At 41.5% G+C, this 22255-nt stretch overlaps 1 protein-coding gene across 8 annotated transcripts in view; it reads left to right on the forward strand.

Moving 5' to 3' along the window:
* The window catches only part of SERGEF (secretion regulating guanine nucleotide exchange factor), a 235763-nt gene that overhangs the window by 51548 nt on the left and 161960 nt on the right, over window positions 1–22255 (forward strand). For 5 of the 8 annotated variants that reach the window (XR_007719076.1, XM_050755418.1, XM_050755420.1 and 2 more), the window contains exon 9: window positions 2359–2516. The exons of the other annotated variants lie outside the window; for them this stretch is intronic. Coding sequence is in view for 4 of the 5 variants with exons in the window: in XM_050755418.1 (XP_050611375.1) it covers window positions 2359–2516 (158 nt within the window). In the remaining variant the exon portion in view is untranslated. The remainder of the gene's footprint in view (window positions 1–2358; window positions 2517–22255) is intronic. 8 annotated transcript variants of the gene reach the window in all.

Raw genomic sequence — 22255 nt, forward strand, 5'->3', positions numbered from 1 at the left:
AAAATAAGCTTAATACTCTGTATGCCACAGCATTATTGTGAGGATTGAGACAATGTCAATGAATGTACTGGGTACCTGGGAAGAGGTCAATAAATGTCTGTTTAAAAGAAAAGGAAAAATAAAAGGGTCTCTTCTATCCTGGGTGAGGCTTCTGATGCAGAGTTTATTTTGAGGAGAAACAGACAAGTTCAGAGTGCATTAAATTTAGGCTTGAGACTGAAGACTGAACATTAAGTCAGCCTGGTTTCTGGACTTATCTTAACCAGAATGTCTATGGCCTCCCCAGAGAGTATGAGGATTAATTAGTTAATCTTTGTAAAGTGCTTTGAAGGTGAAAAGTGCTATGTAAGTGGAATGGCTGAATTGCTATCGGGGATATAATAATGGTGGCACCATATTCTACCAGTCTTGACTGTCTTTGACATCAATAATTAATAACAGGAAAGCTCTAAGATGTTTTACTTCATGTGAAAGAAAGGATTCAATGTGTGATTTCTGATAAAATTATTTCTGTAGTCTTAGAGACAACAACTTCCTAGTTTTTCCCAGCAGAGGAATGCTATAGTCATTTAAGCAGCAACAGTCTCATCCCCTGGCTTCTTGGGAATCTCCTGCTTAGCAATCTGGTTAGAAATCCTAGCCAGCTCCGGTAGAGGGACAATTTGCCAGTTTTGGATGCCTTATGGGTCCTGGGCACATGGGTTTTTAAGAGTAATCTTGCAGAAGTGAAGGAAGAGTGTTGAGTGATTATGCAGTGACTAGGGCTTAATAACCAATGCAGAGTGATACCATGGGCTAGTAGAAAGAGATGTGGCTTAGCCGTGTGACCCTGGGCAGGTCACTTATCTGAACCTTAATTTTTTCACCTGTCAAGTGACAGCATAGTAGTTGATGAGTACAGTGATAAAGGTGGCTCACGGGAGGGTGACTTTCACCCTTGCTGGGGAGAGCTGGGGATTCAAGAAAGGTTTCATAGAACTAGTGGTACATGAGCTGGACTCCAAAGGTGCAGCCATAGTTTACCAGTTAAGGAGAGGGCATTCTTAGCAAAAGGAACAGCACACAAAGAGCCATGAAGTAGTACGTGTGAATGGACCTACTCCCAGCTCTCATAATATACAAGGTATCCCATATACCCTGTGAGCTACACAGACTTTGTTTCCTCTTTGAGGAAGCCCAAAAGTCAGATTCCTGTAAACTGTTGGTATCTACCTTAGTGTCTGCTAGCAGGCTGATGCTGAGAACTGTTTCCCTGCAGAACCTTGTATCACTGCAATATTCTGACATTTCCCCATGAATCTATGGTTGTTTTTTAGCTGACACTATAAACCATATGTTGAATGTGGGGCCAGATGAAGCTTTGATACCAAACACAAAGTATGCAGTAGTAGATTTGTCTAGAATTTAATATGCATTGCTCTGTGTTTTGTCTCTAAAGCAAAGTTTTTCTTTGTTAAAATAAACATGTATAAAGAATTTATACAACGCACATGGTTATGCATATTTATTGCAGAGAATCTGTTAATAATCTATGCCTCATCAGATTTTGCATTTGTGTTGAAATAACAAATATGGCACTTGGTACAACTGAATGAATTTGGTGAATTTTCTCTTATCTGGGAGAAGAAAGTCCATTTCTCCTTTTGCAAATCTCATTTTCTTTTGTCATTTTTAGCACTGGCCCGCTTCCCATGGGGTGCATCTGGGGGACTAAATGCTTTTCTGGCTCCAAATGGTTTTGCCATTTTTTTTTTCTTCTCTCACTCCCTTCCCTCTAGCACACATAAACACTTACCTTAGGATTGTTAGAATTGCTTCTTTGGTAAGAGCATAGATTCCGAAAGGTCCCCTTATGTTATAAGGAGGGGAAAGCAAATGAAACTGGCCATTCGTTGAGCTAGGCCCTAAGAGATTGTGGAGTGGAGAACTTCAAGGTAGCTAAATGGGCCCTGGGTTGGGTGGGGAAGAGGAGAGCCTGAGAGCAGGCATCTGGGCAAAGCACAAGGAGTGTGTGGGGAAGGGAGGGAATGGAAGGCCATAAAGCATGATTGAAGTTATATCCATAGTCATATCCATATCGATATAACATGCAAGAGCAGAAACTTTAGAATGAATCTGCTTGAATCCAGCTCTGGTACTTACAGCTTGTTTGATCTTGGGCAAGTCATTTAACCTCTCTGAACCTTCATTTCCACATCTGTAAAAATATGAGTGCGTGTGCCTTCTTTACAGGAAGATAGGAAGGCTCCTGGTAGTTGGTACTAAAATCAGTGTCACACTTTCTCTTGTAATTCATTGCCTACCCATGGGAGCACAGCTGTGGAATGTAGTCTTAATTCAAATAATGTTTGTTTTTAGAAACTGGCAAGGTGTTTACCTGGGGCCGAGCAGACTATGGTCAACTAGGGAGGAAGTTGGAGACTTACGAAGGCTGGAAGCAAGATTCATTCCTCCCCTGTTCAAGACTACTGAACAGCATGCCTTCATCTCTGCATTGCTTAACTGGAGCAACTGAGGTAGGAAGTGACTTCACACAGATGTAATGTGTCCCTTTTTCTTGTCTTTCAGTGAAGCATTTACTGAGGGCCTACTGTGGGCCAGGCATTATGGATAGGTTCCATGTAGGAATCTGAAGAGATCCTTGCTCCAAGGAGCTCGTGCTTTAATGTGGTCAAAAGTCAGTTACCCAGATAACTGTACTGCAAGGCAGACTTTGTGTAGTTCCTTGGAGGTTCAAAGTACTTTGGATCTACTATGAAGAGCAAGAAATGAATTCAGGGTACAGGGATTGGCCTAGGCTTTGAAAATGACAAGGCTGGCCAGGCACAGTGGCTCACGCCTGTAATCCCAGCACTTTGAGAGGCCAAGGCGGGTGAACTGCCTGATGTCAGGAATTCGAGACTAGGCTGGCTAACATGGTAAAACCCCATCTCTACTAAAAATACAAAAATTAGCTGGGCATGGTGGCACACGCCTGTAGTCCCAGCTACTTGGGAGGCTGAGGCAGGAGAGTTGCTTGAACCTGGGAGGCGGAGGTTGCAGTGAGCTGAGATCGCGCCATTGCACTCCAGCCTGGGCGACAGAGCAAGACTCTGTCTCAAAAAAAAACACCAAAAAAAACCAAGAAAAACCCAGGACAATGACAAGGCTTTGATGCTTTCATCTGTGCTTTAGAGGATGGGTCAGACTTGAGCAAGCAGTTGTAAGACAGAAATTTTAAGTGTGCACAACAGCTTGAACAGAGTCATGGGGGTAGGAAAGGGAGGAAACTATTTTGGGGACCACTTGGTGGTTCAGTTTGGCGGGAGCATTGCGTATCTGGAGGGACAATTATGAGGTAATATCAGAAAGATGGGCTGGAACCTGATCAAGGGGCCGTTTAATACTGAGCTAAATATTTTATACTTGTGTTTATTTTTCCCAGTCCAGAAAGTACTGCAGTTCAGTTGCTTATTCAAACCCCTTTGATTTTCTGAAGTGGTTTGAATTTCTACATTTAAGGCAGGAATCTTAATTTCTCCAGGGTGTGTGTTTCTGTTACTAAATTTTACTTTACTGTTACCCTTAAAAAAAAGAAAAGGCTAGATTTTTTAGAGGAATGAGGATGGCCACACAGGAAATGTGCCTCTGAACCCAAGTTGGCTTAATGAAGGAATTCAGTCTTCATTCAGAGTCTGTCAAAAAAATTAATAAGCTAGTGAGACTTCTGTAATTAGCATCAGACTAATGACAACCCTCTTCATACCTAGAGGGCTTCCCTTCCCCAGGGCCCTGCCTGGCCTCCTCCTTCCGGGTATGTAGGACGCTTCTCAGTTTCTGCTTTCACATCCCAGCCCTGGTCTTCCTGGGCCTTTTCTTAGTGCTGGGTTAAATGTGTCTGTCTTTTTTTCTCTCTCTTTCTCTTGGGTTGAAAAGGTACTAAACAATACCACAAAGACAATTTTACATGTAATAATAATGAAACCACTTAGTATTATGGAAGATTTCCATGATCTTACCACCCTAAAACAGCTACATTCCTTTTTGTGTATACACGTGTCCATACTTCTCTACAAGTTGTACCAATAGCATTTATGATGTTTTGTTTTCAATCTTTATTTTATCACAGATGCTTTGCTTTTTTCCCTCTTGGTCTTTAAAATGAACATTTAAAATGGCTATACAGTAAACATTACATGATTAGAAGGTTCTGGGATTTCTCAAACCATTCTTTAGATATTGGACATTTAGATCATCCTTTTTTTTTTTCACCACTAGTGAATCTCTGTTGAACTGTTTCCTTAAGATATGATCTTAGGGATGCAATGACAAGGGCAAAGGTCAGGAGCATCTTTATGACTTTTGATATATTTCTCCAGATTGTGTTTGGCAGAAGTTGGCTCTACCAGTAGTAAATAAGGCAATGCAGTATTTAAACTAGTATTGTCTCCTTAGTGAGTTAAGGTGCTGAGAGCCTGTTAAATAGTGCTTTAGACTCTAGTTTTTCTTTGTCTTTCCCAGATCATTTAAGACTTTGTGGTCAGGTTGCACAGTAGTGGAGGAATAGAGGATTCTTAGATTTTTCCGAGTCTCTAGTTCTATTGGAAAGATGAGTATACCCTGTGTCATAATACCTAAGGTATTGGTATTGGTAAGGATAACTTGCAAAGTTCATGACTTAGTAGGCACTCAGAAACTGTTGAGTCCATTCTCTTCTTACCCTTTGAAGTTTTTTAATGCCTTGTGGTAGCCACAGTATGCAGCACTGTGATAGACATGGCCAGTGCAAAATTTAGGGTAAGAGCCTGACATTGATACAAATTTTATGTAGCTTATCAGGAGTAGGCTTGAGCCCTGAGCCCCCTAGCAGCTTCATTTTAGAGCTCCTTCTTTCCTAGCTCCAGTCTCTGGGGTGCTGGAGTGTAGACTCTTCGGTCTCACTTCAGGTTCAGACTCCAGGCTCTTACTCTCTGGTAAATTGGGTCTGGGAATTATCTCCAGCTGTGGATATCCAGGTCTGGCCTGCTAGGCATATATTTGCTCGAGGCCAAGAGAGAGCCAGTCCAGGAGGCAGCCATATGCTACTAGGAGTGGGTTCACCTGGATATCCAGGTCTCGCCTGCTAGGCATATATTTGCTCGAGGCCAAGAGAGAGCCAGTCCAGGAGGCAGGTATATGCTACTAGGAGTGGGTTCACCTTGGAGAAGACAAGAGCCACACTAAACTAGGTGCTACCCTGGTCATGGGCTTGGCCAGAGAGGTGCAGAGACACCTGGAGGCACAGGAACAGTGTTGGACTAGGCTGATGTTTCCTGACCCTTGAGGACCTGCGTGTGGCACATAGCTGACCAATTGCCTTTAATTCTTCTTAATTGCCTTTAATGTCCAAGGGATAAGCAAGAGGAGGAGTGAATTGTCTGGTGTCTCAGATAGGATGTCTGCACAGAAGGGTCCAGAAGGACAGCCAAACAGGAGAGGAAAACACAGGTAGACAGCTAGACTGTGGTATAACCATCCCTTCCTGGGAACCAAAGAAAGCAAAGAAACACAAAGTTAGTTAGTGCTTATTATAGGCCAATATGCTAAATGCTTTGCAGATATTATTTTGTCTTCATGATAAACCTATGTGCAGGTGTCACAATTGCTGCATTATGAATAAGGAGACTAAGGCTAGGAATGGGTAAACTCAGCTGGCCCCTACTGATCACACAATAGGTAAACAGTGAGCCTGGGTCTTTAACTTGAAGTGCTTGAAGAAGGTCACATACTCTACAGATAAACTAAAATTGAGGTCCTTTTTTCTATGTGCCCTTTCCTGGGTGGATCCCTTTGCTGGGTGCTTGAAGTCTGGGAATAAGGGTCTGTAAATTCCCTAAGTGTCTCAATTCTTTTCTTCTGCGCCATGTCTCCTCTCTAGCTGGAGAAACACTTTATTTGAGATTTTAGACCTTGCAGGCCTTCCTTTAATGTTCTCACAGTGGTAAAAACTTCTGTTTCATTCGCTGTCAGTTTTACCTTAGATATTGGGCCTCTCTAGGCACTCCTGGAAAATTCCAGAGTGGGTAGTACAGTGATCTGGATTAATCCCACCATGCACATGACAGGGCAGTATGTGTGTGAACAGGTTTGTTTGCTCCTTGACTGCAGATGTATACCCCAGCAGCTCTCTGCTTTCCAAGCCAGTTTCATAGCTAAGGTCTCTAATCCCTAGCTGCTAACTCAACTTTGGCACTCCTGAGAATGTTAACTAACCTATAAGTTCCCAGGCTTCTTCAGTACCACTTCAGCCTTGCTCGATTCTTTGCCCTGGCTCTATTCTCTGCCCTTGTTTCTTGTCCCCAAGCCCTCCTATTCCAGTTTAGGTTGCAGGACTTGGTATGATGCCGCCGTTCCTTATTCTCTGGACCTCAATAGAATGCTCCTGCTCCCTGTTCAATTCTTTGTGTTTCCAAGATGAAATCCCTGTCTGGTCTTCCCAGAACTTGCAGTTCAGCTTTGACTGTCATCCCTGTGCCTGTGCCCTTATTGCCTAGGACTGACCTCAGTGACACTACCTTCTTGGATTTCTTGCCCGCCGTCCCCGCCACTGACTGTTTGTGTGCTGTCCCACCTTTTATGCTCTCCTGGATCTCTCTGACATTTACCTCCTTCTTGACTTTTGAGTTCTTGCGCATTCCATAAACATTGGTTGACACCTGTCATGCACCAGTGTTGGCCATACAGTGGAAGTGGGTGGGGAGGTGGATACAAGGATGAAAAATACACAGTCTTTGCCCTCAAAGAACTTCCAGGTACATAAGTTAATATCTACTGTAATTGAGTGAAAAGTGCTATTAGAGGTATGTACAAAAGGCCAAAGGAGCAGTAAAGATGGAATTGTTAATTCTGAAGACACTAACAAAAAAGAAATGTTATTTGAATTGGGTTCTTAAAAATGCATAGGAGTTTAGCAAAGGTAGAAGGATATCAGGCTGAGGGACAACATAAACTGAAATTGAGTCTAGATCGCTTTTAACTTCTGATGCAATCAGGATGCCTACCCATTCTAGTGGCTGAACCTAGTTTTGCAGTCTGGCTGCCTGTCTAGCCTGTCCCATCACTGTCTGAAGGAAAATGACCGTCACATACATTGGCTCATTCGATCCCAGCATGATGCTGTGAAATAGGCCAGAATAGGCATGGTTATTCCCATTTTGTTGTTCAGGAAACTGAGGCCAGAGAGGCTAGCTAGGAATTAGGAGAGGATCCAAGGCAAACAGCCTGATTCCCAGTGTTTCTAAGGACTTTCTCTGGGCTCAGTCTGCAGCCACAGTCCTGAGTCATGTTCCTGGTTTAAATTCTGCCTACGTTTGGTTGAGGAGCACCAAATCCCAGCCAGGGAACTCAGTATACACGTGCATGTGTGTGCGCATACAGTGCCATTGGAGCAGGAGCAGGAAATGTGGAAATAAACAAAAGTTAAACCAAGAGATTGGGTAATTGTCAAGCCCAAATGCCATCAGCTCTCATTTGCAGCGGGACTAAAACTGCTAGAGGATCAACCTGTGCACAGGGTCTAAGTGCAATCTGTCGGAATGAGTGGGAAAGAAGCTATTTTTAGTTTGCAGAGTCACTCACTCAGCTGTGTTAACTGAGGTTTGAGCCAGGCCCCTACACTTTCCACAGTGTTATTTCTGAAGGAGAAATACCACTTGAATGCTTGTGTAAAACCCATTAATGAACCTGGAAGTTTCCAGGGCATCTTTGTCCTACAGCTGCCTCGGAAGACTGCCTTTCCTGAATGACCTTCCTCCTTTCCTATATTTAATGCATTTCTAATTTTAAGTTTGTGTCAAGACTGTGGGACTTTGGTGCCCTAAATAACACAGAAATCTACCACTAGCAATCAGCTGAGTCCGGAGGGCTCTGACAGAATTGAACACAACCTGAAAAAGCATTCCCAAGTGGCTCTCTGGTAAGTAACCCACAGCATCATTGCTGTTCCTAGAGAAGCATAAGGTCTCTGAGACCATGGGCCCAGGCAGCCCAAACCTTTCAGTTGTAGCAGGGTCCAGTGTTTTAAAGGCCTCTGGAAATGGGATAGCAGTGCTTAAAATGGGTAGTACTGTTCACCCAAAGATGGTTTCATTGGAGATTTAAAAATCTAGCACATCTGTGCTATAGCTGCTGACATAGCAGGGGAAGAAATAACACAAAACAAACCTCAAAGTGGTGGACCGGATTTGTCCCTGTGAACACTCAGAAGGGAGGAAGAGCTGTCATATTTGAGAGAGATGGTGAAACAAGCACTTACTACTACCCACTGTTTTCTTATTTATATTTATCATCTCTCTTTTCTCACTAAAATAGAAAATCCAAGAGAGCGAGGGCCTTGTCTGTCTTGTTCAAAGATGTGATCCCCGTGTCTAGAATAGTACCTGGCACCTTGTGGGTACTTAATGAATGTTTACTGGCTAAGTGAAAAATGAAAGAAAGCAATGGTTTTGGAGGTATGTGCCTGTTTTCACTTCTTCTTCGCTTCTTCCCCATAGTCTGTGCTTCTCAATCCCAGGCCAGTTCAGGAATAGGCATTTCCATGTTTTCAGGCATTTGGTCATCAGATGCCCTGCAGAGCCAGCACAGATAGGCTGTGAGCCTGTATTGTGCTCAGAACAGCCCTGAAGTTTCTTGCAAAGGCTACTGATGATGAGGCTCATAGTCCTTTAGCACTTCACAGTTTACCAAGTACTTTCACGCCTGTTCACCTTCAGATTTTCTTCTTTAATCCAACAGATGCTTAGGTATGCCTGTCTGTCTGAACACAGCATTAGGGTAGTGGAAGCAGAGAAGAGTGGAACAGTTTCTGTCTTAGGAGCTTGTGAGTTAGTAGCGGGGCTAAGTTTACTGTAGGACAAACAGAATGTGACAAAGGCTTTAAGAGAATCTGGCAATGAAAATATGTTGATCCTGTCCCTTCCTGTGTCTTGGTGACCTTCTCTTTCTTGCATTTTCAGTCCCTGTGGTTTTGTTGGGTTCTGCTGGGTGGGGGTAGGGGCTGGAGTGGGAAGTTGTGACTGGAAAGCCTTCCCGAATTGGAAGCCTTGATGTTGAATTAGTGCTCAAGGGAGCAAAAGTAAAGTAACAGGGGAATCTTGGCAAGAATTTGAAGAGGAAAGCAGAGGAAGAGCAGCCAGATAGAGACTGAGTATTGACAGGAGAGGGAGAAGGGAAGCCAGGTCCTACCAAGTCACAGAAGCCAAGGAAATGCCAACAGGGAGGTCACGGAGGTTGGGGATGGAGTAAAGACCACTGAATTTGGTGACCGGGAGGCTGTGGCACTTGAGAGAGCAGCTTCAGTTGGAAGGTAGAAGCTAAAGCAGGAGCACAGCAAATGAGTGAGCGAGTGATGAGAAATAGAGGCTGTGGGTGTGAGTAGCCCTTCCAGGAGATTCCGTTCAAAGATGATGAAAACAAGCCCAGTACCTTGAAGAGAGGGATTGGTTACAGTTTGTTTTGTAAGCATGGAGAAACCAGAGTGTGTCAGAAGGCTGAAAGAGAGATTTAGAGAGAGAAAGAAAACTGAATGAGTAAAGTTGCAAGAGGAAGGGAGAAGAATTGGAGCAAGGCCCCCAAGAAGATGAGACAGAGGATTGAGGTCACTGTGAAGGGGTCAGTTCTGACAAGAAGAAAGGAGACTTTTTCTTTCTTTCAGTGCTGGAGTAAAGAAATAAGGGGATATGTGAAGAGAGAAGTTTTGAGGTGGAGAAGAGAATGCTTTCATTGAACTGTGTACCTCTTTTGTCATCAGGTTTTATGTTAGTTTTATTTATTTATTCAACAGATGTTTGCCGTATCCTACTGTGGGCCATGCACAGGCACCAAGAATTCACAAATAAAAGTCAAACTTGCTGCCCAATACTGCAATGTGGTATTTATTAGTAATGTAGTAATTATTAACATGCCCATTTCAAAATCAAACTTGAAGTTCTTTGAGGACAGGCATTATCTTATTTATCTTTGTATAATTAGGTCAAAGTTTGGTACAAAGTAATAATAGAATTGTGATGAAAAAAGCGTGAGACCTCATGTTGGTTGGCTTAAATCTTCCTGGTTAGATTGGAAGGCAAATTATCAGCTGGAGTGATGAGGTTAGAGCAGGGAGGCCACCAGGGAGGGACTAGTTCACTTTACTCTGTAATGGGTTATTCCAGCACTGTTGGGTGACTGTCTGGAAATGGGAGAAGGAAGACACCATTATTCGCTCTGACCCCTGAGTGGCAGGAAGGGCAGATGCTGTTGTCCTTATTCTGGGGGTGAGGAAACTGAAGTTGAGAAAGAAAGCTGTCACTTGCTCAAAATCGCAGTACATGGCAGAACAGGGACTTGAACCTGGCTCTCAGACCCCTCATTTTTCTCATTGCTAGCCCTGTATACCAACAGCTTCTTCTCTGGACAGTTCTGATCAGTGTGTGACCCTGGGCTCTGGCTTTGGATATCACTGGCTGGTAGTCAGGTCTAATGGAGACTTGGTGGCCCTTTACAGGCTCTGCCTCAGTGTCATATCAGGAAAAGCGACAAGGAAAGGAATAGCCTCAGTAAGTATTGGGACAGTAAGTTAATTCATGCTTATAGTAGTAAACTCGTGCTGGCTGGAGTTGGAGGTCTGATGGACACAGTCTTGAACATAGAGCATGACTTGGGTTGGACTTTCTGCTCTGTATGTACAATCTGATTTGGGGTCATTCAGAACCTTTCCAAGCCTTAGCTTTCTCATTCACAAAGTGCACATAATAATATCTGCATTATCTTGCCCATAGGATTATAGAAAAATGCAGATAGTATATATAAGGGCTTTTGTAGACTGTAAAGTGCTGTACATGTACAAAAAAAGTTGTTTTTTAGGTTCATGACACATGAGCTGCTTCAGGTGCAGGTTTTGTTAAAAGTATGGGTCAGAGCTGCTGCTTTGTCTTAATCCCTTGAGATCTTAGAAGCTACATAGAACCACCGTGGATCTGGTAAACACTTCTTAGAACCAGAACCAGTGAAGATAGTGGAGCCTAGATGCTTGATAATCCAGCCAATCTCCATGCAGCATCAGAGTATGAACTCCTGTTGAGGTAGCCATCAGCATTGACAGCAAGGATATCTCTGGCTTGCTTTTTTTTCAGCAGCAGAGGAAATTCATCAGCACTGATTTAAAGTCCTAGTGACCTCGTATGTCACTACCATGCTCTGCAGAAGTACGACTGCCCCAGGCTTTGCCCAGGGTTACCCTGGAGCTGACCAGCTGTCTTTTGTTGCATTTGACCTTGAAAACGGCTGTCCCAGGGTGAAAGTAAATCATGCAGAGGTTTAGAGTGGAAACAGAAGGCAATGAGGGTTTAAAGGAGGCTGCGGTGGTCTGCTGAGAGCGATTCTAGGTCTGTGAAGGCTGAATGCGCTGCACATGAATTGGCTGGTCAGGGGACTAAAACTACCTCCATTTCTGCCACTGTTCCTCTAGTTTGGACTCTCATTATCTAGTGCCTAATAGAGTGACAGCTTCTTAGTTGGTAACCCCTTGTCTCTAGTTTGGTTTCATCCCAGTTGCTCACAACCAGTTGCCAAAGTGATGTACTGAAATAGAAATCTGATTGCACTATGCTCTTTTTCTTTAGACTCTTAGAAAATACAGAAAATGTTTATTCCCATAATAAACACTTATTAGATAGTGACTTTCTATATGGAAGAAACTTAGCCAAGCATTTAGGATATGGTGGAGATTAAGACCCAGCCTCTTTTCTCAATGGGTGGGAGAAACACACAACCCATAATCTGCACAGCCAGTCTGCAAAGAATGGAGGTATTAGAGTGTAAGCTCCAGGACTATTGTTGGCCTTGTTCACCACTGCCTCCTCATCACCTTGAATAGCACCCAGCACATAGCAGGTGCTGAGCAAATGATTATTATAGGGCTGAATGTGTGCCCTTACTTTCTGATGGCTTCCTATCCTGAATGAAGTCTAAAATCTCTGGATTTTCATAAGAAGCTCTTCTTGATCCAGCTTCTGTCAAAATACCCAGCCTCACCTTCTACCAGTCTCTCCTTGTATTCTGCAGTTTATTTATGCCTAGCCAATAATGCATCATGTTTTTTGATACTTCTGGGTCTTTGCATGCTGGTTCTGCTTCCCTTTGCCTTTGGCTCCTTGGACAACTACTACCCATTTCTCAGTAGCTAACAAGGATGATGTCTTATAATCATCTTGGTATTCCTACCACCAAGTCTTACAAACATGCCCCTTCTTACTTTCTCTATTGAGTTTTTCTTTGCGTGGTGTCATTATCCACCTTCCTTGCCTCTGTTGGGCAGCTGTCCCTGAAGCACTTTTCCCTTCACCTCCCCTGCCTTCGAGTTTAGGCCTGGAATTTGTTGGGCTGTTGGTGGCCTGGCTCTGGGATGTGATGAGCCCTGACCTCCCTTTTGCCTTTCCTAAACACTTTCTCCCTCCTGCTTTGTCCACATCCAGACAGCTAGATCTCTCTGCCAGTTCTACTTGCACAAAAACCCTACCCTGAGCAGGGTATGGGTTTTGCCAGTCCCGTTGCGCAGGGATTGGACTCAGTGTCCTGGATCCTTAGTTACTGTTTGGGACTTTGTTCTGAGTGGCTCATTCCCCTATACAAGGTCATCTGCTTGATTCCAAGGGTTGCTGTTCCTTGGAGCTTCTTGCTTGGAAGCCTTCTGACTAATGGGACCTCCTTGTTGTTTACACTGACCTGAATTAAGCTTTTCTTTGCCAGGGTCCACTGGGTACTTTATATTGGATAGCTGCCTTAGGAGCCAGCCCTGTAGTTCACCATCTTCCCCAAAGATGACTGCCATCTGGCTCCAGCCTCTTCTTTGCCTGAAATGTCCTGAACCACAGAGGCCTTGCCTGGTAGGCACCTCTTGAGGTAGATAAAGAGGAAACATTCCTCTTGTTGCTTCCAAGAAAGCAAAAACAGGCCATTCCCTTGGGATGCAGCCTTTACAACCCCAAGATCCCTGGCCAGTTGTTAGAGGGACTGGTGAATTGTGACTGGAAGGGAGAGGTTAATCTTTGTATGGTTACATAATTCCCTTTGTGATGTAGTGGTTCTGTCTGTGGGGACACTGCCAGTGGTGGCCGCCACCTCCTTCATCTGAAGATTACTATTTGGAAGAGAGCTCTTTTTACTGGATGTCGGATGTCATCCAAGATTGGGGGAGACTGGCTATAGATAACAGAAATGGAAGGAATCAGAGATATCTTTGCAAAAGGAGCAACTGCTACAATAATTAATTGTGAAGCCTCTGGCTTTTCAGAGGAACCAGAAATATAAGTGGAAAGCAAAGTAGGAGGTAGAGTGGGGTCCCACTCACAGGTGCTGGGAGGCTACTGTGGCTCCCACAGGGGCCTCCCCATGTACCACTTCAGGAGACCCAGCTGGCTAGGGAAGGTTGCTCATGGCTACTGAACAAAATGTTTGTGTCACTGTAAGCAGCACTCCCAAGACTGGGTGAGGAAAGTCCCTTGCTTCAAAAAGGTGATGCAGTAATTTTTGAGTTTCTTCTCTGTGGTTTTATTTCACTGTGGTCCCCAATGGTAAGATTTCTTATTAATTGCATGGAACATGCATATCATTTGAGGATAGGGTCTGCACAAAGGAGCAACAAATAGGGGAAGGACTTGGAAGAATCAAGAGACTACACTGCGGATTGATGTTTGGACAGCTGTTTTTACTTCTCTGAGTCTCAGATTTTGCATCTGTCAAATAGATATAATACTTCTTATTGGATTTAGCTCTGTAAGTTGTCAGAATGATGTCAGGGATATGAAAGCATTTTATCAACTATGAAGCTATAAACAAATGTACGTTTTGTTTGTAGATTTCTTACATGGGTTTTTAGAAAACTAATTTCTTGTAGCACTTTGGGAGGCTGAGACAGGTGGATCACTTGAAACCAGCCTGGGCAACGTGGCAAAACCCTGTCTCTACAAAAAGCACAAACATTAGGCATGGTGATGTGTACCTATAGTCCTAGCTTCTCGGGAAGCTGAGCTGGGAAATGGAGGTTGCAGTTAGCTGAGATTGTGCTACCGCACTCCAGCCTTGGTGATAGAACAAGACTCTGTCTCAGAAGAAAGAAAAAAAAAAAAAAAAAAGAAAGAAAGAATGGATTAGACAATTGGATTTTTTTAAAAGAAGTAATAATAATGTTAGTTCCTGTTTGTCGAACATTGACTACGTGCCATGTATTATGCTAAGCACTTTATAAACGTCACTTTTAATTCTTAACACATTCCCATGAAGCAGTATAATAATTTATCCTTATTTTGTAGATGAGGGAACCAAAACCTGGGGAGGTAACTTATTTAGGGACAAAGCTGATAAATAGCAGAGCTAACATAGTGGCAGCAGTGTGGACTAGAGGACATACAGGTGACTGGATGGTGGTTTTCCAGGTTGAAGGGCAAAGAGGTGACTGTGGCTTGGTGGTCACCCCAACCCCTAGAAGTCCAGATGTGCCAGTCTTCTGGCAGAGCCTGTAAGAGCTCATTTGTCCCTCCTTGGTATCTGGGCACAAGCTAGTGGAGGTAAACAAAGGCACCCAAGAGGCTTTCCTTCCCCAGAAACCACCACTTTAAAGCTGGTACAGTAAAACATGCCTTTGAAGACTTGCAAAAAGATACTTTAATTCCTCATCATTCTTTCTTGGGTTTGTGTTGTTTCTGTTTACAGTGGCGGGAAGAATGAGTTTTGGAGTATCTCAGTCCTAGCCCCCTTACCTGTACATCCAAAGTGTACCACTTTACAAGGCTCAGATTAGAGCTTGCCCAGTGGAATCTTTTCTGGACAACTTCAATTGCCATTTCAAGTATGAGCTACTTGAGGATAGGCACCATATCTTGATTGTGGCTGTAACTTTAGTGCATAACCCAGTGCCGTCAGAAAGCAAATGGTTGGGATTTGTTATTGAATTGAATGGAAATCTTAACTCAGAGTTCGAATCACCTATTAATATTTGATTGTATTGTAACATCTGATTATCCCATGTGTGGTGGTCTTCCAGAGGAAATTGTATGGTGCTCCTGAGTGGGCACTGTATCATATGATTTTTTTTTTGTCATACCCTGTTAGGCAGGGAGTGAGGGGCTAGGTCACATGGCAGGCACTTGGAGAAACCTTGGGGGCTCCATCCACATCTACTCTGAAGCAGGCTTGGAGAGGTCCATCATGAGATCGCTGTACTGGTTGCTAACAGAGTTACAATGTATTAGTTCTGGAGGGAGAGAAGCAAAAACAGAATGCTGACTCCTCCAGCAGTCTCAGCATGAGGCTCATAGGAATATAGGCATCTTTTTCAATCTGCATTGCCCTGTTCCTCAGACACCTATTTTAGGGTGACAGCACAGAGGCACGAAAATGGTGCATTTCCCTTTGCACCCCTCAAGGTGAAATTTCTGCTGTTGCACGGGGACTTTTGGGAGCAGTTCTGTAGTTACTGCTGTATAATGCATTTATCATTCTACTCCCCTGGCACATTTTGTCAAGCTGCGTAATTTCCCTGTGCCTTACAACACTCACTAGCTCCATGATGATGATCCATCTGGTGGCCACAGCCTCCCTGATCAGGGTCTGGGATGCAATGGAAAGAGCAATGTATTTGCTAATAATGACAGCAGGTAGCATTCTCCAAGTCCCAGTAGATGCCAGGTTCTCTCCTAAGCACTTTCTAGGCACCCTCTCTTTAATCCTCATGGCAGTCTTGCAGAGTAGGGATTATTATTCCTCTGTTTGCAGTTGAAGAGAGTGAGACTCGGAGGTGGTCACTAGTCCAAGGTCACATGATTAGTAAATTTCAAAGTTGCTAGTAAAACCCTGATCCTACTGCAAAGCCTATGCTGCTGTGTACCAGGATTCCATTTTCATCTCTGATGTTGACTGCCTATGGGACCTAGGACCAGAGACTTTGCTTTCTCTGAGCCTCAGTTTCCTAATCTGTATATTGAGAAGCAGTTTCAAGGGTTCTTCCAAAGTTCTAAGGCCAGTACCCTTCTAGTTTGGCTAGAGCTCTTAATCACCTGGAGACCAATTTCTTTTCACCTTTGAGTTTTTATTTTTTGGTTTTTTGAGACGGAGTTTCACTCTTGTTGCCCAGGCTGGAGTGCAATGGCGCAATCTCGGCTCACCGCAACCTCCGCCTCCTGGGTTCAAGCGATTCTCCAGCTTCAGCCTCCCGAGTAGCTGGGATTACAGGCATGTGCCGCCATGCCTGGCTAATTTTTTTTTTTTTTTTTTTAGTAGAGACGGGGTTTCTCTGTTAGTCAGCTGGTGTTGAACTCCTGACCCCAGGTGATCCGCCCGCCTCAGCCTCCCAAAGTGCAGGGTTTATTTGTTTTGTTTGTTTTGTTTTATAGTGGCAGGCTAGCTGCTGGGTATTAATTCCACAACAATAACATTCAAATCAGGCAAGTAAGAGAATACATAGTATAAAATTGTATGGATCAGTGCTGTCCAGTGGAACTTTCTAGGATGATGGAAGTGGTCTGTATCAGTCTAATACAATAGCTAATAACCACATGTGGCTACTCAACACTTGAAATATGGTTAATGTAACCAAGTGACTGAATTTTTAATTTTATTTAATTTTAATTCAAATTTCAGTAGCCACATGTGGCTAGAAGCTACTATACTGGACAGTGCAGGTATAGATAGTATAATAATATAAAACTAAATAGAGCATAGATTCTTCTATGTTCCAACCAAGGCTTCTAATTTCCATTTGATTTTTCCAGAGGTGTAATACCTGATATATTATTACATTTGTATTAAGCTTTCAGCTTTCAGCGCACTCAAACTTACATTATTAAATCATTTTGTTTCCTACCTAGGAGGCATATAGAAAAGATGATTTGTGCTATGTATGTTTTTCAGATAAGGAAACTTAGGCACAGAGCAGTTTAATATACTCCTAGCAGCTGAGAAAAGTGCTAATTGTGTATCAAATATGAGTAAGTGGCTTATTTAAGGCCATTTTTGGAGCAGTAGAATTAGGACTGGAAACTTATATCTTTTGATTTCCAGCCTAAGTTTCCTCTAGTTTTCTTATCACTGATATGGCAAGCATAGAATAGAGAGACTCTGTTCATGAGATCATTCTTTTAATGTTAGACAGGAAGGCTTTTTCTTTTCATTTTATACCTTTCTCTACTATTTGATCTTTTAATTCTATGTTGGCATCATCTTAATTATAATAATGAAGTAGATATTTGGAAAAGGTTTATGAAATGTTATGAGGCTGTATAATATAGCTGTTCCTGTTTTGTAAGTGTGAGATCTGTCGTGCTAATCAAACAGAGAGAAGCAGGTTTTTCATGCAGTATCTGTGCTCAGAAGAGGATTGAATCTCATCTCAATTCCATTTCTGGTAGTGGTGCAGTAGTTTCTATCAGACCAGTCCTCCTGCAGAAATCAACTATAAACTCAGAAAAAATGTGAAAAAAACTACCTGAAGGAAATGGAGAGTAACCAAAAGCAGGCACATTCTTCACAAGTGTCAAGGTCTGGAAGTTAAGACTGAGGAACTGTTCCAGGTTGAAAGATTCTAAAGAGACATAGCAACTAAATGAAATGTACAGTTGTGAACTGGATCCTTTTGTTGTAAAGGACATTATCTGGGCAATTGGTAGAACCTAAATGGAGTCTGAAGCTTCTTGAAAGTTACATATCAGTGTTCATTTTTTACTTTTGATGGTTGAATTGTTATGTAGAGAGTGATGTCAATTTTGGTGGCAAACACACTGACATATTAGAATAATGGGGCATCAAGTTTAGCAACTTGCTCAGAGACAGTTTAGAAAAAAATAAAGGCCAGGCATGGTGGCTCACACCTGTAAATCCCAGCACTTGGGGAGGCCAAGGCGAGCGGATCATGAGGTCAGGAGATGGAGAAGATGGAGACAATCCTGGCTAACATGATGAAACTCCGTCTGTACTAAAAATACAAAAAATTAGCCGGGCTTGGTGGCACATATCTGTAGTCTCAGCTACTTGGAAGGCTGAGGCAGGAGAATCGCTTGAACCTGGGAGGTGGAGGTTTCAGTGAGCCGAGATCACTAACCTGGGCGACAGAGCCACAGAGTCTGTCTCAAAAAAAAAAAAAAAAAAAAAAAAAAAGAAAGGAAGGAAGGAAGGGAGGGAGGGAGGGAGGGAAGGAAGGGAATATAGAGAGCAAAGCGAGTGAAATGTTAAGATTTGGGAATATGAGTTAATTGTAAACAGGAGTTCTTTGTGTGGTTCTTTCAACTTTTCTGTAGATGTGAATTTACTTCAAAATAAAAAGATTTTAAAAACTTTGAATAATGAAAGTAGAGCACATTAGTGTTTGTGGGATGGAGCTAAAGCAGTACTTTGAGGGAAATTTATTTCTTTAAATGCATATATTAGAAAAGAAAAAGGACTAAATTCAGCCGCTTAATGTTCTACCTTTAGAAGTTGGAAAAAGAGGAAAAATAAACCTGAAGTAAATAGAAAGAGAAAATAATAAAGGAAAGAACAGAAGTTAATGAAATAGAAAGGAGAGAAAAATAGAAATTCAAAAGCAATTCTTTGAGAATATCAACAATGTTGATAAAGCACTACCTGGACTATCAAGAAAAACAAGGTCACAAAATGCAAATGTTAGAAATGAAAGTAGGTATATCACTACAGATTGTATAGACATTAAAGGAGACTAAAGAAATACTACAAATAACTTTATGCCTATAAATTCAGCAACTTAGATAAAATGGATTTTTTGAAAAACTACAATGTACAAAAACACAAGATGAAATAGAAAATCAGATTATCTGTATGTCTAGTAAATAAATCAATTTATTATCAAAAACTTTTCCACAAAGAACTCTTTAGGCCTAGGGGGTTTTTCTGATAAACTTTATCAGACATTTAAGTAAGGAAATATAAACTTTATCAGACATTTAAGTAAGGAAATAGTACCATTTTTACACAAAGTCAGAAAATAAAGGAGGAGGGGACACTTCCAAATTTGTTTTATGAAGTTAGCATAATTCTGATACCAAAGACATTTTTACAAAAAAGAAAATTATAGATTAGTATCCCTTATGAATATAAACACAAAAACTGCAACAAAATATTAGCAAATCAAATCCATTAATATTTAAAAAGGATAACATATCATGACCAAACTATGTTATCTCAGGAATGAAAGCTTGCTTTTTCACTTGAAAATCAATTTAATTCATCATGTGTTAACAAAATAAAGGAGAAAAGCCATAATAATAACTTCAACAGATGTGGCAAAATCATTAACAAAATTTAACATTTATTTGTGATTAAAACTTAGAAAATTAGAAATGGAAAGGAATTTCTGCAGTTTAATAAAGGACACTTATAAAGCATACTAGCATGATAATTGATGGTGAAAAATTTAATGTATTCCTTCTCAGATCAGAATGAGCAAGTATGTCATCTCACCATTTTTATTCTCTATTATACTGGATGGAGGTTCTAGCCAGTGCCATAAAGCAAGAAAAAGCAATAAAAGACTTAAAATCAGAAAAGAAGAGGAAAATCTGTTTCTATTCACAGATGATATGATTGTTGAATTATAAAATCTAAACAATCTATAAAATAACTCTTAGAACCAAGATGGCAATCTAGCAAGGTACAAAATCTATGTTCAAAAATCAACTATTTTTTTATATAGTAGCATCAAAGAATTGGAAAATTTTTTTTTCTTTTTTTTTTTTTTTAATTATACTTTAAGTTCTAGGGTACATGTGCATAACGTGCAGGTTTGTTACATATGTATACTTGTGCCATGTTGGTGTGCTGCACCCATCAACTCGTCAGCACCCATCAACTCGTCATTTACATCAGGTATAACTCCCAATGCAATCCCTCCCCCCTCCCCCCTCCCCATGATAGGCCCCAGTGTGTGATGTTCCCCTTCCCGAGTCCAAGTGATCTCATTGTTCAGTTCCCACCTATGAGTGAGAACATGCGGTGTTTGGTTTTCTGTTCTTGCGATAGTTTGCTGAGAATGATGGTTTCCAGCTGCATCCATGTCCCTACAAAGGACACAAACTCATCCTTTTTTATGGCTGCATAGTATTCCATGGTGTATATGTGCCACATTTTCTTAATCCAGTCTGTCACTGATGGACATTTGGGTTGATTCCAAGTCTTTGCTATTGTGAATAGTGCCGCAATAAACATACGTGTGCATGTGTCTTTATAGCAGCATGATTTATAATCCTTTGGGTATATACCCAGTAATGGGATGGCTGGGTCATATGGTACATCTAGTTCTAGATCCTTGAGGAATCGCCATACTGTTTTCCATAATGGTTGAACTAGTTTACAATCCCACCAACAGTGTAAAAGTGTTCCTATTTCTCCACATCCTCTCCAGCACCTGTTGTTTCCTGACTTTTTAATGATCGCCATTCTAACTGGTGTGAGATGGTATCTCATTGTGGTTTTGATTTGCATTTCTCTGATAGCCAGTGATGATGAGCATTTTTTCATGTGTCTGTTGGCTGTATGAATGTCTTCTTTTGAGAAGTGTCTGTTCATATCCTTTGCCCACTTTTTAATGGGGTTGTTTGTTTTTTTCTTGTAAATTTGTTTGAGTTCTTTGTAGGTTCTGAATATTAGCCCTTTGTCAGATGAGTAGATTGCAAAAATTTTCTCCCATTCTGTAGGTTGCCTGTTCACTCTGATGGTAGTTTCTTTTGCTGTGCAGAAGCTCTTTAGTTTAATTAGATCCCATTTGTCAATTTTGGCTTTTGCTGCCGTTGCTTTTGGTGTTTTAGACATGAAGTCCTTGCCCATGCCTATGTCCTGAATGGTACTACCTAGGTTTTCTTCTAGGGTTTTTATGTTATTAGGTCTAACATTTAAGTCTCTAATCCATCTCAAATTAATTTTCGTATAAGGAGTAAGGAAAGGATCCAGTTTCAGCTTTCTACTTATGGCTAGCCAATTTTCCCAGCACCATTTATTAAATAGGGAATCCTTTCCCCATTTCTTGTTTCTCTCAGGTTTGTCAAAGATCAGATGGCCGTAGTTGTGTGGTATTATTTCTGAGGGCTCTGTTCTGTTCCATTGGTCTATATCTCTGTTTTGGTACCAGTACCATGCTGTTTTGGTTACTGTAGCCTTATAGTATAGTTTGAAGTCAGGTAGCGTGATGCCTCCAGCTTTGTTCTTTTGACTTAGGATTGTCTTGGCAATGCGGGCTCTTTTTGCAGTTTTTTTTACAATGATAATTTTACAGTTGTATCAAAAAGTACAAAATATTTAGGTATAAACTTAACAAAAATGTGCAAGACTTGTACATACAAACTACAAAACACTGCCGGGAAAAGTTAAAGACCCAATTAATTGGAGCTATATATCACATTCATAGATTGGAAAACTCAATGTTGTTAACTTGTCAGGTCTTCCCAAGTTGATTTGTAGATTTAAAGCAACCCCAATCAAAATCTCAAGAGGCTTTTTTGGGGGTAGAAGTTGATAAGCTGATTCTGATACTTATATGGAAACATAAAAGGCTGTGACTATCCAACGCAATCTTGGAAAAGAAGAATGAAGTTGCAAGATCCACCTAACCTGACTTCATGATTTGCTATAAAACTACTGTGTCTCAGCAACAACAAAAACCAAACAGCCCACTTTTTAAAAAGAGCAAAGGACTTGAATGGACATTTCTCTGAAGATACTATACAAATGACCAAAAGTATGTGAAAAGATGCCCAACAACCCTAATCATTAGAGAAATACAAATCAAAACCACAATGAGATACCACCTAACACCTATTAGAAGGGCTACTATACCAAACAAACAGAAAATAAGAAGTGATGGGCAGAATGTGGAGAAATTGGAACCCTTGTGCATTGTTGGTGGGAATGTAAAATAGTGCAGCTGCTGTGGAAAACAGCATGACAGTTCCTCAGAGCATTAAAAATAGAATTACCATATGATCCAGCAATTCCACTTCTGGATATATATCCAAAAGAGTTGAAAGCAGAATCTCGAAGATATATATGCATACCCATGTACATAGCACCACTATTCACAATACCGAGAAAGTGGAAGCAACCCAAGTGTCCATCAAAGGATAGACGATAAACAAAATGTGATATATATACACAATGGAATATCATTCAGTCTTAAAAAGGAAGGAAATCCTGACACATACTACAACATAGATGAACCTTGAGGACCTTAAGATAAGCAAAATCAGCTAGTCACAAAAAGACA

This window comes from Macaca thibetana, chromosome 14 (genome assembly GCF_024542745.1).
Source record: "Macaca thibetana thibetana isolate TM-01 chromosome 14, ASM2454274v1, whole genome shotgun sequence".
NCBI classification, from domain to species: Eukaryota; Metazoa; Chordata; class Mammalia; order Primates; family Cercopithecidae; genus Macaca; species Macaca thibetana.